At 68.4% G+C, this 12,407-nt stretch overlaps 2 protein-coding genes across 2 annotated transcripts in view; one reads left to right on the forward strand and one right to left on the reverse strand.

The window, feature by feature from the left end:
* LOC130575445 (dedicator of cytokinesis protein 2-like) overlaps nt 1-5,835 on the reverse strand; it is a 46,064-nt gene extending 40,229 nt beyond the window's left edge. Inside the window, exons 1-14 of the mRNA XM_057369339.1 lie at nt 5,635-5,835; nt 4,190-4,273; nt 4,024-4,064; nt 3,779-3,834; nt 3,578-3,674; nt 3,349-3,497; nt 2,835-2,970; nt 2,577-2,731; nt 2,111-2,192; nt 1,435-1,570; nt 1,106-1,181; nt 876-952; nt 594-719; nt 392-516 (exon numbers count right to left, since the gene is read on the reverse strand). Of these exons, the coding sequence (XP_057225322.1) occupies nt 392-516; nt 594-719; nt 876-952; nt 1,106-1,181; nt 1,435-1,570; nt 2,111-2,192; nt 2,577-2,731; nt 2,835-2,970; nt 3,349-3,497; nt 3,578-3,674; nt 3,779-3,834; nt 4,024-4,064; nt 4,190-4,273; nt 5,635-5,677 (1,383 nt within the window). The 5' untranslated portion in view covers nt 5,678-5,835. The remainder of the gene's footprint in view (nt 1-391; nt 517-593; nt 720-875; nt 953-1,105; nt 1,182-1,434; nt 1,571-2,110; nt 2,193-2,576; nt 2,732-2,834; nt 2,971-3,348; nt 3,498-3,577; nt 3,675-3,778; nt 3,835-4,023; nt 4,065-4,189; nt 4,274-5,634) is intronic.
* A 1,871-nt stretch (nt 5,836-7,706) lies between these two features.
* DQX1 (DEAQ-box RNA dependent ATPase 1) overlaps nt 7,707-12,407 on the forward strand; it is a 6,301-nt gene continuing 1,600 nt past the window's right edge. The window contains exons 1-8 of the mRNA XM_057369341.1: nt 7,707-8,597; nt 9,633-9,826; nt 10,003-10,378; nt 10,547-10,783; nt 10,954-11,053; nt 11,196-11,351; nt 11,518-11,709; nt 11,800-11,926. Of these exons, the coding sequence (XP_057225324.1) occupies nt 8,316-8,597; nt 9,633-9,826; nt 10,003-10,378; nt 10,547-10,783; nt 10,954-11,053; nt 11,196-11,351; nt 11,518-11,709; nt 11,800-11,926 (1,664 nt within the window). The 5' untranslated portion in view covers nt 7,707-8,315. The remainder of the gene's footprint in view (nt 8,598-9,632; nt 9,827-10,002; nt 10,379-10,546; nt 10,784-10,953; nt 11,054-11,195; nt 11,352-11,517; nt 11,710-11,799; nt 11,927-12,407) is intronic.

The following is a 12,407-nucleotide window of genomic DNA, read 5'->3' on the forward strand; positions in this document are numbered from 1 at the left end:
TGTGTATGGAGATGGAGGATGCATCCCTGGACTGGCCCAGCAATTCCAGCCCATTCCTCAGCAGCCAGGTAAGAAATGTGTGAGAACACCTCGGGAGAGGCAAGAGCCAGTCTGGGGGGTGACACTTGTGTCTGTCCCCCCCTGCCCTCCTGCCAGCCCCCAGCTCCTTTCCCTCCTCCCTGTCCTGGGCAAGGACACCTGGGGACACTGGGGATGCCCAGTGGGGCTGGCTGTCCCCAAGGAAGGACCATTTTTCTCTATCCCTTCACAGCAAATTCCCAGATTTTTATTCTATTTCCAGATCTCTATTCCAGGCAGCACCAGGGGCCAAAGAGGATCCTCCAGCTGGGTTTTTACCGAGGTGAGGTGACACAGGGGACATCTGCCGTACCTGCACCACATTCCCCGCCTCATCACAGACACACACGGTCACCTCCACGTTCTTCTGCGTCTTCTTGTTGCCCTTGTCGAACTCGCCCTGCACCAGCGTCAGGTAGATGTCGTTCCTGACATCACCTGGGGGGACAGCCCCGTCAGCCAGGTGCTGGCACCACRCCAGGACCCCCAGGGACCCCGGGGTTTGTGCCACTTGCCTGGCATGATGACCTCCGGGTAGCCCAGCTTGCGAGCCACCACCGTGCCGCGGTCCACCAGGTGTGGGTGGTCCTTCCTCACCTGGCTCAGGTCCCCCCACAGCATCTTCAGGGACACCCAGAGCCCTGCGGGGACCACAGGGATTTTTTGAGGATGGGATGGCCCAGGGTAACCAGGGAGTTCTGCAAATGCTCGACCCTGTGGGGGCTGCCCCATGTGACAAGTGGTTCAGGGAGGGGTCTCATGGCACAGAGTGGGCACAGGGAGCACAGGRTCTCTACCTTGTCCCTTGTGGTTGATGTCCTTGCCCTCCACCGCCTTCCGGATCATATTGTGAAGGAAATCACCATCGGCCACGCTGGAAAAGCCACATTTAGGGGAAAAGCATTTTCCCTTTGATCCGTGAACCTCTCATCCCCTCCCAGCTGGTGTCCCCGTGCCAGCCAGGCCCTGCAGTGCTGCTCCCTGCCCCACTGCCCCCCAGCACTGCCCCCCAGCCCACGGGGCTCACAGATGGACGGGGATGAAGTGCTGCTTGTCCTCGTCGCTGTCACACGTCCCCTTGGTGATGTCGGTGATGTCCATCACTGCAGTGACACAGAGGTGGCACCGTGGCAGGGGTGGCACCCCCAGCCAGTGATCCACGTCAAAAACAAGATCGTGGGGGGAGGTGAAGGCAAGGGGGTTTGTGGGGGCAGCCGTGCAGAGATTTGGGGTCTGCAGGCAGGGAAAGGGGACAGCCAGAGCTCCCAGGRGCATGAAGGAGCGGTGTGGTGGCTGGGAGGGTGACAGGGTGGTGGCACGGGCGCCCCTGGGGGTCTCCAAGGTGCCCAGCCCCACCTGAGATGCCGAAGGGCCGGCGCAGGCCCGTGCTGAGCTTGCGGCTGTGGCTGTCCCGCAGGTCCATGCGCCCCACACGGATGATCTGGCACACCAGGAACAGCCGCTCCCGCTGCAGGTCCGTGCTGCCCAGGTCCTGGGGACAGGGGCCGTGTGACCCTGGCAGCACTGCCGGGGACGTGCCAGGGCCATCGGAGCTGAGGGGAACGGGCAGGGACACGCCACAGTGCGAGGGGACACGCGGGGACATCGTGAGAGAGCAGAGCAGGGGGTGGAGATGGGCGAGAGCTCCGGCAGCGGAGCCCAAGTGCTGATGCTGCTCATTAACATTGATTTTCCCGGCTCATTTGCATATCGATGGCTCCGCGGCGTCCCGGGGGTCAGCGCTGCGCTGCGGCCAAAGCGCTGAGTCAGCGAATTCCGAGGGACTGGCGGGGACGGGGCTGCCCCGGATCCCCAGCACCGGGAGGGGACCCCGGGATCCCCAGCACCGGGAGGGGACCCCGAGACCCCGGAGGGGACCTCGAAGAGACTGGGGGTACACGAGCACAGAGGGTGTTGGGGTTCGGCTGCTCGCGGGGGACACGAGAGACCCTAAACATTCTGGGGTGGGGGCAGCTCTGCAGGATGGGGTGGCGGGCGGCAGCAGCGCGGTTCCCCCGGGCTCTGCGCTCACCGTGAACACGACCTTGAGGTTGTTGAGCAGCTCGATGTCCTGGGGAACGCCGGTGCTGGCCCAGCGGATCACGTAGTTCTCGCTGCGGGGCAGGTGACAGGCGACAGGTGACAGGTGAGGTGGGCACCGGGGTGGCACAGCCACTGCCAGCTCCCAGCTCAGAACACCGCTGTCCCCAGTACGGCACAGGGACTGGCCCAGCCTGGCTGTCCCCARCCACCCCGCTGGTCACCTCGCCGGTGCCCGGGGCAGGACGAGCCRTGGGCTGTCCCACGGGAGATGGCAGCACGGCTGGCACGCCACACAAACCCTCCTGCTCCAGAGGAGAAACCCTTTGGAAAGGGAAGCGYCCCTTCCTCTGTGCCACCCGCGGGTCTTGCTGAGCCCGGGGCGGTGCCAGCGGGAGCAGCGGGACAGGGACCGGCACGGCGGGGACAGAGCTCTGTCCCGTGCCCCGGGGCCCCACCTGATCATGCGCTGCTCGCCGGGGTCGTACAGCGCCATGAAGAGCTGCGCCTCCTCCCCGATGTGGCACACGAAGTTGCGGACGCACAGGTAGAGGTTGTGCGAGGGAGAAGCGGCCCCGTGGGCGCCGTGGCCAGGAGCTCTCGGCTGCGGGGTCTGGGGGGAACGAGGTGAGTGGCACAAGGTGGCTCAGCCCSTGGCACAGCCCCTGGCAYGGGGGACAGAGGTGGGGACACGACAGGGCCAGCAGCGGCCTCACCGTCTCCTCCTGGATGCGCCGGCTGAGGGTCTGCGCCGCCCTCCGGTGCGCCTGGAAGAGGCTGATGACGCTGGTCCTGTCGGGGTCCAGRATGTTCTCGTCCTCATCCCGCACCACCAGATCGAGGGCGAGGATCCTGCGGGGCCGGGCTGGGGTGAGGCGGGAGCAGGGGGACACGGGACTGTGTGTCCCACCAGGACCCGCGTGTCCTCGCACAGATCCAATTTGGCGAGGGGACAGGAGTCGGGCAGCACCGGGGACACTCCTGTCCCGGCCACGCTCATCGGTTTCAGCCCTGGCCAGGTGGCTCGGGCACCTGCTGGCATCATGGGACAGCCAGCTGGGATGGCGGGGACAGAGGGACAGCCAGCTGGGATGGCAGGGACAGAGGGACAGCCAGCCAGGACAGAGGGGACACAGGGCAGCCACCCGGGATGATGGGGACACCCGCAGGCTGTCAGGGAGCACCTGAAGGGGAGGATTTCGGGTCCCTGTGTCCCGTCCCTGCCCTCACTTGTTGCCGTAGTCCATCTTGCCGGTCACCTCCTTCCTGAGCCGCAGGAGCTGGTCCTTGGGCAGCGTCCCCGAGAGCAGCTGCGAGCGCTGCTCCATCAGCTCCTGCATCATCCGCTTCACCTGCCCGTAGCGCTCCGTCTGYCCGGCCTGTGGCGGCACCACGGGGTCACCGGGGGCCCCCCACCCCGCTCCCGGAACCCCTGAACCCCCAGATCCCCGTCCCTCACCACGTAGAGCTGCTTCCAGATGGTGGCCCACTCCCGCAGCGTGGTGGTGATCTCCTGCACCATKGGCATCTCGGCGGGCACCACGCTCTCCTCCGCCCTGGGGGAGGCACCGGCACCCCTGGAGAGCCCCCCCAGCACCGCGGGGACCCCATGCYGGGCAGGAGACGGAGCCCACCGCCCCTGCCCGTGCCCCGTACCTACCCCCGCTGCTCCACCACGGTGCCCTTCAGCCGGATCAGCGAGGCCGGGAAGATGCCCTGGGGGAGCCGGAATTGTTGGCACCCCCGGGATGGGGAAACATCCCTCGGGGGGTCACCAGGGACAGCTGGGGGCTCCCAATGCCCAGCCAGCCATGCCCCCTGTGTCTCCCAGACCCCCAGTAGGGACATGGAAAGCCACCAGCAGTGCCCCTCCTGTCCCCAGGAGCMCAGCACCCCCTCACCTACCCATGCAGCCCTGTTCCGGAGCGAGTACCCGCAGTACCAGCCTGCCAGGGGAGGGGAGGGGACACGGTCAGCCCGGCTGGGGGTCCCGGCCYCACCCCAGGGCTAAGGGAGGGTGCAGAAAGCCCCCACGATGGGGTGCGTCCCATTAAAGGTGCCCCTTCCTTACCCTCGGAGGCCTGCAGGATGTGCACCATCTCCCCGATCTGCAGAGGGAGGTGATGCTCCTTGGTGCGCGGGAARTTCCACACGGCTGTGGGGAGAGGGGCTGAGAGTTGGGATCCGTGCACCCCACAGCCAGCCCCACACGGGCTGGGTGCCCCCCGGAGCACCCCAAAAGGCGCCGTTCAGCCCTGAGAGATGGGACAGAGCCCCAGCCCCATAAAGACCGTGAAACCCCCAGGCACCCCGACCCCACACCCCAGGACAGCCACAGCCTGCAGTGAGTTGGGGGCACAGCAGAAGCCCCCAGACCCCTCCCAGCCCTCAGGGGTCCCCTGTGGGACCCCCCTGCCTGCTGCCCACAGCCTGGGTGCTGGTGGTCCTGCTCCTGGCACAAGAAGTGCAGGGAGGAAAGTGCCAGCTGAGCCCCAGCTCAGGGCCAGGTGTGTCTGGGGACAGCGGAGCTGGTGGCAGGGGAGGGGGGCGCTGGGGACAGGAGCTCTCCGGTGGTGAGCCACTTCCTGCCCGGCTACGCTGTGGCCGTCCCTGACGTTGTTTCTGGCCCCACAGACAGCTCTGGGACAGGCAGCCCCCAGAATGGGGGACAATCCCTGCAYCTGGGGGTCCCTGCTCGGACCCTGCTTGTGCCAACTCTGAGCCTCAGCCCCAGACCCACAGGGCTCGTTGGGACCCCTCGTGCTGCCCTCACACCTTGGGGCACCCGGAACCCCACGGGACCCCCCCCTGCTCCCCTGTACTCCCACACGGAGCCAGCTGAGCGCAGCAGCAGCTCAGCCCTCCTCCAGCACTGCAGACTGTGCGGGAAGGGTGCAGGAAACGGCCCCCACAAGAAACGGGAAGAGGCACAGGGCTGACAGAGCCAGCACAAGCTGGGGGTGCTGCGGGGAGTGGGGGTGCCCTGGGCTGGGGCACGGCACGGGGAGCCCAAGCTGGGGGTGCKGCAAGGAATGGGGATGCCCAGGGCTTTGCATTTCACCAACACCAAAGCCCCAGCTGGGACCTGAGGAAAATTATTGGGGTGTCTCAAGGCTCCCCCAGAGTCCCAACAGCCGGGCTGAGCCCGCGCCCACAGCCTGGAAGGGGAGCCAAGCCCCCGCCCCAGTGCCGCGCCCCASTGCTTCCCGCCCTGCCCGGGTCCTGCTGGCACCTGCCCTGCTCAGYCCTGTCCCCTGGGGCAGCTGTCACCACCCTGCAGCCCCTCAGTGTCCYCCTGTTTGTTCCTGCATCCACCAGCCCAACCAGCGTCAGCACCGCGGGGACCTGGCCYCTCCTCGCACCGCCTCACATCGGCATCGGCACCGCGAGTGCCATCGCCCCGCCGCCGTCACCTGCCACCACCAGAGCCGGGGGAGCACCATGGGTGTCCCCTCACCCTGAGCACCCCGTCCTGCCAGCCCTGCACCCCTCCGGCAAGCGGGAACCCCCACTCACCCACACCGTACTTGTCCTCCTTGGTGGGCAGCCAGGGCGCCATGGCCACCGGGGCACCGGGGGGGGCCGTGTCGCGGGGACCGGGGCACTGCAGGGCTGTTGGTGGTTCCTGCCGCACCCCCYGAGTGTCACGTGTACCCCAGCTTGTGAAACCTCCGCTTCCTCAGTGCGCTCTGAACGCGGGGGTCCCACCCCACCGTCCTCCCTTCACCACGCACCGGGGCAGGGTGGTGGGGATGGAGCCCCCAGGACGCTCACGCTGCCCACCCAAGGGTCTGGGCTCGCTGGCAAGATGGTTGTGGTCACTGGAGCGGGTCATGCGGTGGCAGGGTGACCTCTTTGGCTGAGCACCATGGCCAGAGTCGGACACTGGAGCGGGAGCACGGAGCGAGCGCAGCTCCAGCCACAGCACAGCCCGAGGAGCCAGCGGAGCCGTGTGCCTGTGCCAGCCGTGCTGCTCCCAACCAGCCCCACCAGGACAAGGCTTCTGCCATCGTGGCGGGTCTGGTTTGTCCCCATCTCCGTCCCTTGGTGTGCCAGGCCCAGCTGTGCCAGCGCTGGCTCGGTGCCCTGTCCAGCCCTCCGCAGCCACGGCGCTGGGCGAGCGTGTGGAGCAACGGCTCAGCACCAGCCACTTCCTTCCTCCTGCTGGCCACACTCGCCTGTCCGGGGCTCCACGGGGATGGGGGCTTGGCCAGGCCCTCACCCCTCACAGCCCTGGGACCCTCTGACCCCCGAGTCCTGCTGTCACCGCGCTGCAGGAATCATGTGTCTCTCTATCAGCCCCTTGGCTCCTTCCCTGCACCCCTTCCAGGTCCCCAAACCCCGCTGCAATCTTTSCCAGCTCTGGGGTCACCCCTGGGTGCAGCCCCACGGGTCACTTCCAGCCCCGGGACAGACCCCCTGACCCAAAACCGGCCCTGAGAAGAGCCGCAGAGAGCGGAGAGCCCCGCGGGAGAGGAGACCGGGTGGGTTTGGGTTCATCCAAAGCGGGGCATAACGTGATCCTGCCGGCGGCATTCCGGTGTCAAACCCGGGCCGACGTGCGAGGGATGGACCCGCCGAAGCCGCCAGCCCGCACGGCAAAGCCCGGGATGTGCCGCCACATCCCCGCACTGCCCGGACCTGCCCGCGCCGGGCTGGCAGCACCGGGGGTACGCAGAACGAAATGTGGCACGGGCACCGGGATGCGGGGGCTRCCGGGGCTCTCGGAGAGCAGGAACCGCAGGACTGGCACTTCCCGCAGCCTCCGAGGTTCCTGATTCCCGCAGTACCGGAGCCAGCAGGCACTGCTCGGTCCCCGCCTGGCTCTGCCCGGTGCACGGCTCTGCCCTGCGGCCCCGGCGGGAGCTCCGGTCGGGYCGGGCTGCCCGGGCCGTTCGCCGGTCAGGGAGCTCCACCTGCCGGTCCCGCCGGGAGCCGCCGAGGGCGCTGCTTCGGGTGCGGGGCACCGGTTCGGGATGTCCGGCATGGGGATGGCCGGCCCCGGTACGTTCAGCGCTTTGCAGGACGCCCCGCTCCGGCAGCGGGATTCCCTGCACCGGTATGAACAGCACCATTCCGGGATGCTCCGGTACGGAATGACCGAGATTGTTACGGGATGCCCGGCTCCGGTACACCCGATGGCACTGTAGGATTCCCCGCATAGGGATGCCCGGCACTGTCACAAGATGAGATGTACAGGACGTCCGAATCCGGCACGCCCGGTCCCGCACCGGGATGCTCGGATGCGGCACGGGATGCCCCGCACCAGCCCGAGATGTCCGGTACCGGGAAGCCCGGTTCCGACAGCGGCTGCGGGCGGGCTCGGGCTGCAGTTGCCCCGGCTCGGTACCGCACACCGGAGCTGGCAGCGGAGAGCAGCGGGCAGGGCGGGCCCGCGGGCGGAGCCGGGAGCGGTACCGGGGATGCTCCCGATGGTCCCGTCCGCTCCGGTCCCGCCGCCACATCCGGGCCCCGCCCGGCGCGGGCGCTGATTGGCTGCCGCGGGCGGGACACGTCACGGCGCGCGGGGCACGTGACCGTGTCCCCCGGTCGGGCCCGCGGTGGCGCGCGCAGGTGAGCGGCGGAACCGGAACCGGAACCGGAACCGGAACCGGAACCGGGGCTCGAACCGGGGCCGCGGCCCGGGGGATGCCGGGGACCCGCCCCTGACCCGCCCCCGACCCGCCCGCTCCGCTCCGCTGCGGTCCGGCCCGGTGCCGGTGCTCAGGTGCCCGGTCCGGACTGCCCCGTACGGRTCCTCCGCCGATCCGGTTCGGCCCGTGCCGTTCGGGACCGGCCCTCCCGAGGTGTCCCCTTTATCCCGCAACCCCTGCACCCCGCCTCGGTGCGGTCCGCACGCCCAGGCCGGTCCGGTCCCCGCGCTCTACTCGATCCCGCGGGGCTCTCCCGGTGACCCGTCCCCTTTCCCCGGTTCCCTGCCCGCCCGCCGGTTTCCCTGCCCGTTCTCCCGGTTCCCCACACTCCGTCTCTGTTCCTGATCTCCCGTCCGTGTCACCACTCCACACCTGTCTGTGCCCCTCTGCCCGCCCGTCCCCGGTATCCGCGGGCCCCCCCACCCCGCGGGCCGGGACGTGGCACTGGGCTGCACCGGGCTCCTTCCCGGGACGTAGGCGAGGGTGGGTCAGCGCCGGTCCCGCTCCACCCCCGCCCGCCCTCGCAGCTCCGCTGTCCCCGCCATGGCCGGCTCCGGGGCCCCGGGYCCCCTGCCCGGGCCGAGCGGTCCCGGTTCCGCGCTGGAGGAGGAGGAGGAGGATGAAGACCCGTCCCTGGGCTGCGACGGCGACCTGGAGGTGAACCCGTACGACGGGCTGCCCTTCTCCTCCCGGTACTACGAGCTGCTCCGGCAGCGCCGGGAGCTGCCGGTTTGGACCACCAAGTACAGCTTCATGGAGCACCTGGAGGGCAACAGCGGCATCGTCCTGGTGTCCGGGCCCCCCGGTACCGGCAAGAGCACTCAGGTGAGCCCGAGGGAGGGCAGGTGGGGGATCCTCCTGGACCCCCAGGCACTGCCTGAGCCGTGGGACACACAGAGCCCCCCGGGAACGCCGCACTGAGCCCGGCGGGCTGGGCGGGCACCGGGATGTGCCGGGGCCGGTGCTGGGCTCCGGGTGCCGGGAAGCGCTGCCACGGGAACGGCTGGCACGGGAGGTGGCACAGAGAGGGGGCACAGCCTTTCCTGCAGCTGGGGAAGCACAGAGCTGGGGTGCCGGATCCCCCCTGGCTGCCCCGGGTGGCCGGTGTCACACGGTGGCTGCTGGTGACACTTGGGGACGGCTCCTGGCAGACTTTGACCGGGAAGGGATTGCGGGAAGCAGCGGCGCTGCTGTGGCTGCTGCGGGGCCGGAATGGGCTGGGTCACCACGGGCTATCGGGGTGTTGGCCCTGGGCTCRAGGTGCTCAACCAAATCACCTCCCTGGGTGTGACCTGCTGAGTCTCTGGGCTTGGGTGGCACTGCTGGATTTGGGGAATAAAGTCCCTTTGCGAGCCCCAGGGCCAGAGGTTTTGGGTGTAGCACCCTGCCTGCAGGCCCTGGGGCACAGGCACTGCTCGTGGGGGACTCAGAGGTGACAGGAGGAAGCAGGACTCAGGTCCCCACTGCCCAAGGGACATCYGTGTGGCCTTGGCACTGTCCCTCACCGCCTGGCCAGGCACTTGGCCAGCAGCTGCTCCCTGGTGATCCCTTCCCTGTGTCTCTGTGGGGTTTCCCAGGCTATTGTCCCATGTTCCTAATGTGAGAGCAGGGCTGTGGTGTCCCATAACAGGTCAGGAASYKSMRGGGKKGRRSYKSMRGGSYTCYKKTWWWRGKTTTTKGGMYYMRRRGKKRMMRGRRKKKGGARGGRAWSWYCYKSCYKGGSTGCAAGTGCCTCTGGACWGCCCCYAGCCCCAGARATCTGCAGTCAGATCCTTGGGGAGGGTCCCTGTGCYCTTTGGAGGGGCCCAGCCAGGAGGGGACAGTCCCATGTCCACGCTGACCCGCTCCCTGTCCCCGCAGATCCCACAGTGGTGCGCCGAGTACGCCCTGTCCCTGCAGTTCGCCCACGGGCTGGTGGCCTGCACCCAGCCCCACAGCCTGGCCGCCCTCAGCCTCTCCCTGCGCGTGGCCGACGAGATGGACCTGAACCTGGGCCACGAGGTGGGCTACTGCGTGCCCCACGAGGACTGCTGCACCGCCGACACCATCCTCAGGTACGGCAGGGACGGCGGGGCCCGCGCCGGGAGCGCAGCACCCTAATCCCGCTGAGCTCCGCCTAATCCCTTAATCCAGCCCGGCCTYGCTGGAGAGCGGTGGGGGCTGCCACGGGGACGGGGTGAGGCGTTCCCCCCGGCCAGGGCTCCGTGCTGACGGGGCGGGGCCGCGGCAGGTTCTGCTCGGACGAGATGCTGCTGCGGGAGATGACGTCGGACCCGCTGCTGCGGCAGTACGGGGTGGTGGTGCTGGACGAGGCGCAGGAGCGCACGGTGCCCACGGACGCGCTGCTGGGGCTGCTCAAGGACGTGCTRCGCCAGCGCCCGGCCCTGCGCCTCGTGGTGGTCACCTCGCCCRCCCTGGAGCCGCGGCTGCGCGCTTTTTGCGGGGATCCACCCGTGGTGCGGGTCCCGGGGCACAGCTCCCCGCCGCTGCTGCTCTACCGGGAGCCACCGGCCCACGGGCGCGTGGCCGCCGCCTGCCAGGCCGTGCTGGACATCCACCGGCGCCAGGAGCCCGGCCAYGTCCTCATCTTCCTGGCCAGCGAGCAGGTGGGCTGAAGGGGGAACAGGTTTGGGGTGGCACTCCCTGAAGATGGCAGGGACTCCTCTCCAGAGGGGCCATGAGTGCTGGGATGTGGGCACAGGGCACAGCGCAGCGCCCTGACCCAGGGTGGGGACACTGCAGGTGGTGACCTGTGCCCCCCTGTCGTTGCCCAGGAGATCTCAGAGTGCTGCAGTGCCATCCAGACGGAGGCCATGGCGCTGAGCCCGGCGCTGGGCCCGCTGCTGGTGCTGCCATTGCACCCCGGCGTGGGMCGGGCGGCGCAGCGACTCTACGAGACAGCCGAGGAGAGCCGGGAGCGGCGYGTCATCGTCACCCACTGGCTCGGGGACTCGTCCTTCTCGTTGGGCACCGTGCGCTTCGTCATCGACTCGGGGCTGGAGCTGCGTAGCGTGAGTGGAGCAGGGGACGGGTGGGGTCTGGTTCTGTGCTGGGGTGCAGTGGGATCCTCCCAGGCTGGAAAGAGGGGGCTGGGTTGGCAGTGGTGGCCCCACGCTGGCAGTGAGGGCCCTTGGGGGATGGCAGGGGTGCCCTGCAGTGTCCCCATCACATCCTCCCACAGGTGTACAACCCTCGAATCCGCGCCGAGTCGCAGGTGCTGCGGCCCATCAGCCGGAGCCAGGCCGAGTCACGCATGCAGCGAGCTGCTGGCAGCCCCCCAGGTGAGTCCCCTGTGCCACTGTCCCTTCTCAGAGCTGTTGTTCCACCCCATAGGGACCGCCAGCAGCYCCTGGCCTGGCAGCTGTCCCCATGYGCTTGTGCCTCTGCCCTTCCCTGCCCCCCATGATGGCCCCTGTCCTGCAGGCACCTGCCTGCGCCTGTACTCGGAGGCTTTCGAGCAGCGCCTGCCCCCCAGCCCCGCGCCCCACGTCGGTGAGACCAGCCTGAGCCGCCTCGTGCTGCTGCTGAAGCGCCTGGACATCGCCGACATGGGCCAGTGCGACTTCCTCGACCGCCCAGGTAGAACCCGTGGGGGCCAGGCGTGGCAAAGGGGGCTGGAGCAGAGGGGCACGATGGGGCAGCCATGGCTGTGGCCGTCGCTGCGTCCTGGGCTGTCCCTGGGGAGGGACTGGGGGCTGGCAGGTGCAGGACAGAGTGGACAAAGCTGCTCAATGTCCCACCCCAGCCCCYGAGTCACTGATGCAAGCGCTGGAAGACCTGGACTACCTGGCAGCCCTGGATGACGACGGGAATCTRTCGGAGGTGGGGATCATCATGTCGGAGTTCCCACTGGACCCACAGTTGGCCAAGGCCCTCATCGCGTCCTGCGAGTTTGACTGCGTGGAGGAGATGGTCAGCCTGGCYGCCATGCTCACAGGTACTGTCTGGGGGTGTGGGGTGGCTCTCAGAAGCCAGCACTGCTGGGAGGGTGCTGGGGGCACACAGTGACCCCCCTGTCCACCCCCAGCGTCCCCCTGCTTCGTGCCCCTGTCCACGCACCTGGAGGAGGCCGTGGCCCTGCGCCGGCGGGCGCTGCTGCACCCCAACGGGGACCACTTCACCCTCATCAACATCTTCAATGCCTTCCAGCAGCGTGAGCAGGGGCTGGGGGTGGGGGGCTTGCAGCCCTGTGGGTGTCCCCATGTGTCCCCTGTAGCCCACATGTCCCTGCTCTTCTGCTGTCCCACAGCCCCTCATGTGTCCCCTACCTGAGCTCTGATCCCATCCCAGTGCCCAGCCTGGCTGTGGAAGGATCTAGGGAAGCCTCTGCACAGTTCCTGTCACTGCTGTGTGGGAGGGGTCCCAGAGTGGCAGCAAGGAGTCTTTCCATGGCCTCCAAGCGCCCAGCCCAGCAGGCCCTCTGCTCATCTGTCCCCATCCTCCTATCCCATCTGTCCCCATGTCACTGACTGCATTATCCCATCCCTGTCCCACTGCTGATCCCACTATCCCATCCCTGTTCCCACATCACTGACCCCACTATCCCATCCCTGTTCCCACATCACTGACCCCACTATCCCATCCCTGTTCCCACATCACTGACCCCACTATCCCATCCCTGTTCCCATGTCCCTG

The sequence above is a fragment of the Malurus melanocephalus genome, unplaced genomic scaffold, assembly GCF_030028575.1.
Source record: "Malurus melanocephalus ecotype Western Australia unplaced genomic scaffold, MMel_1.1 scaffold_107, whole genome shotgun sequence".
Taxonomy (NCBI): Eukaryota; Metazoa; Chordata; class Aves; order Passeriformes; family Maluridae; genus Malurus; species Malurus melanocephalus.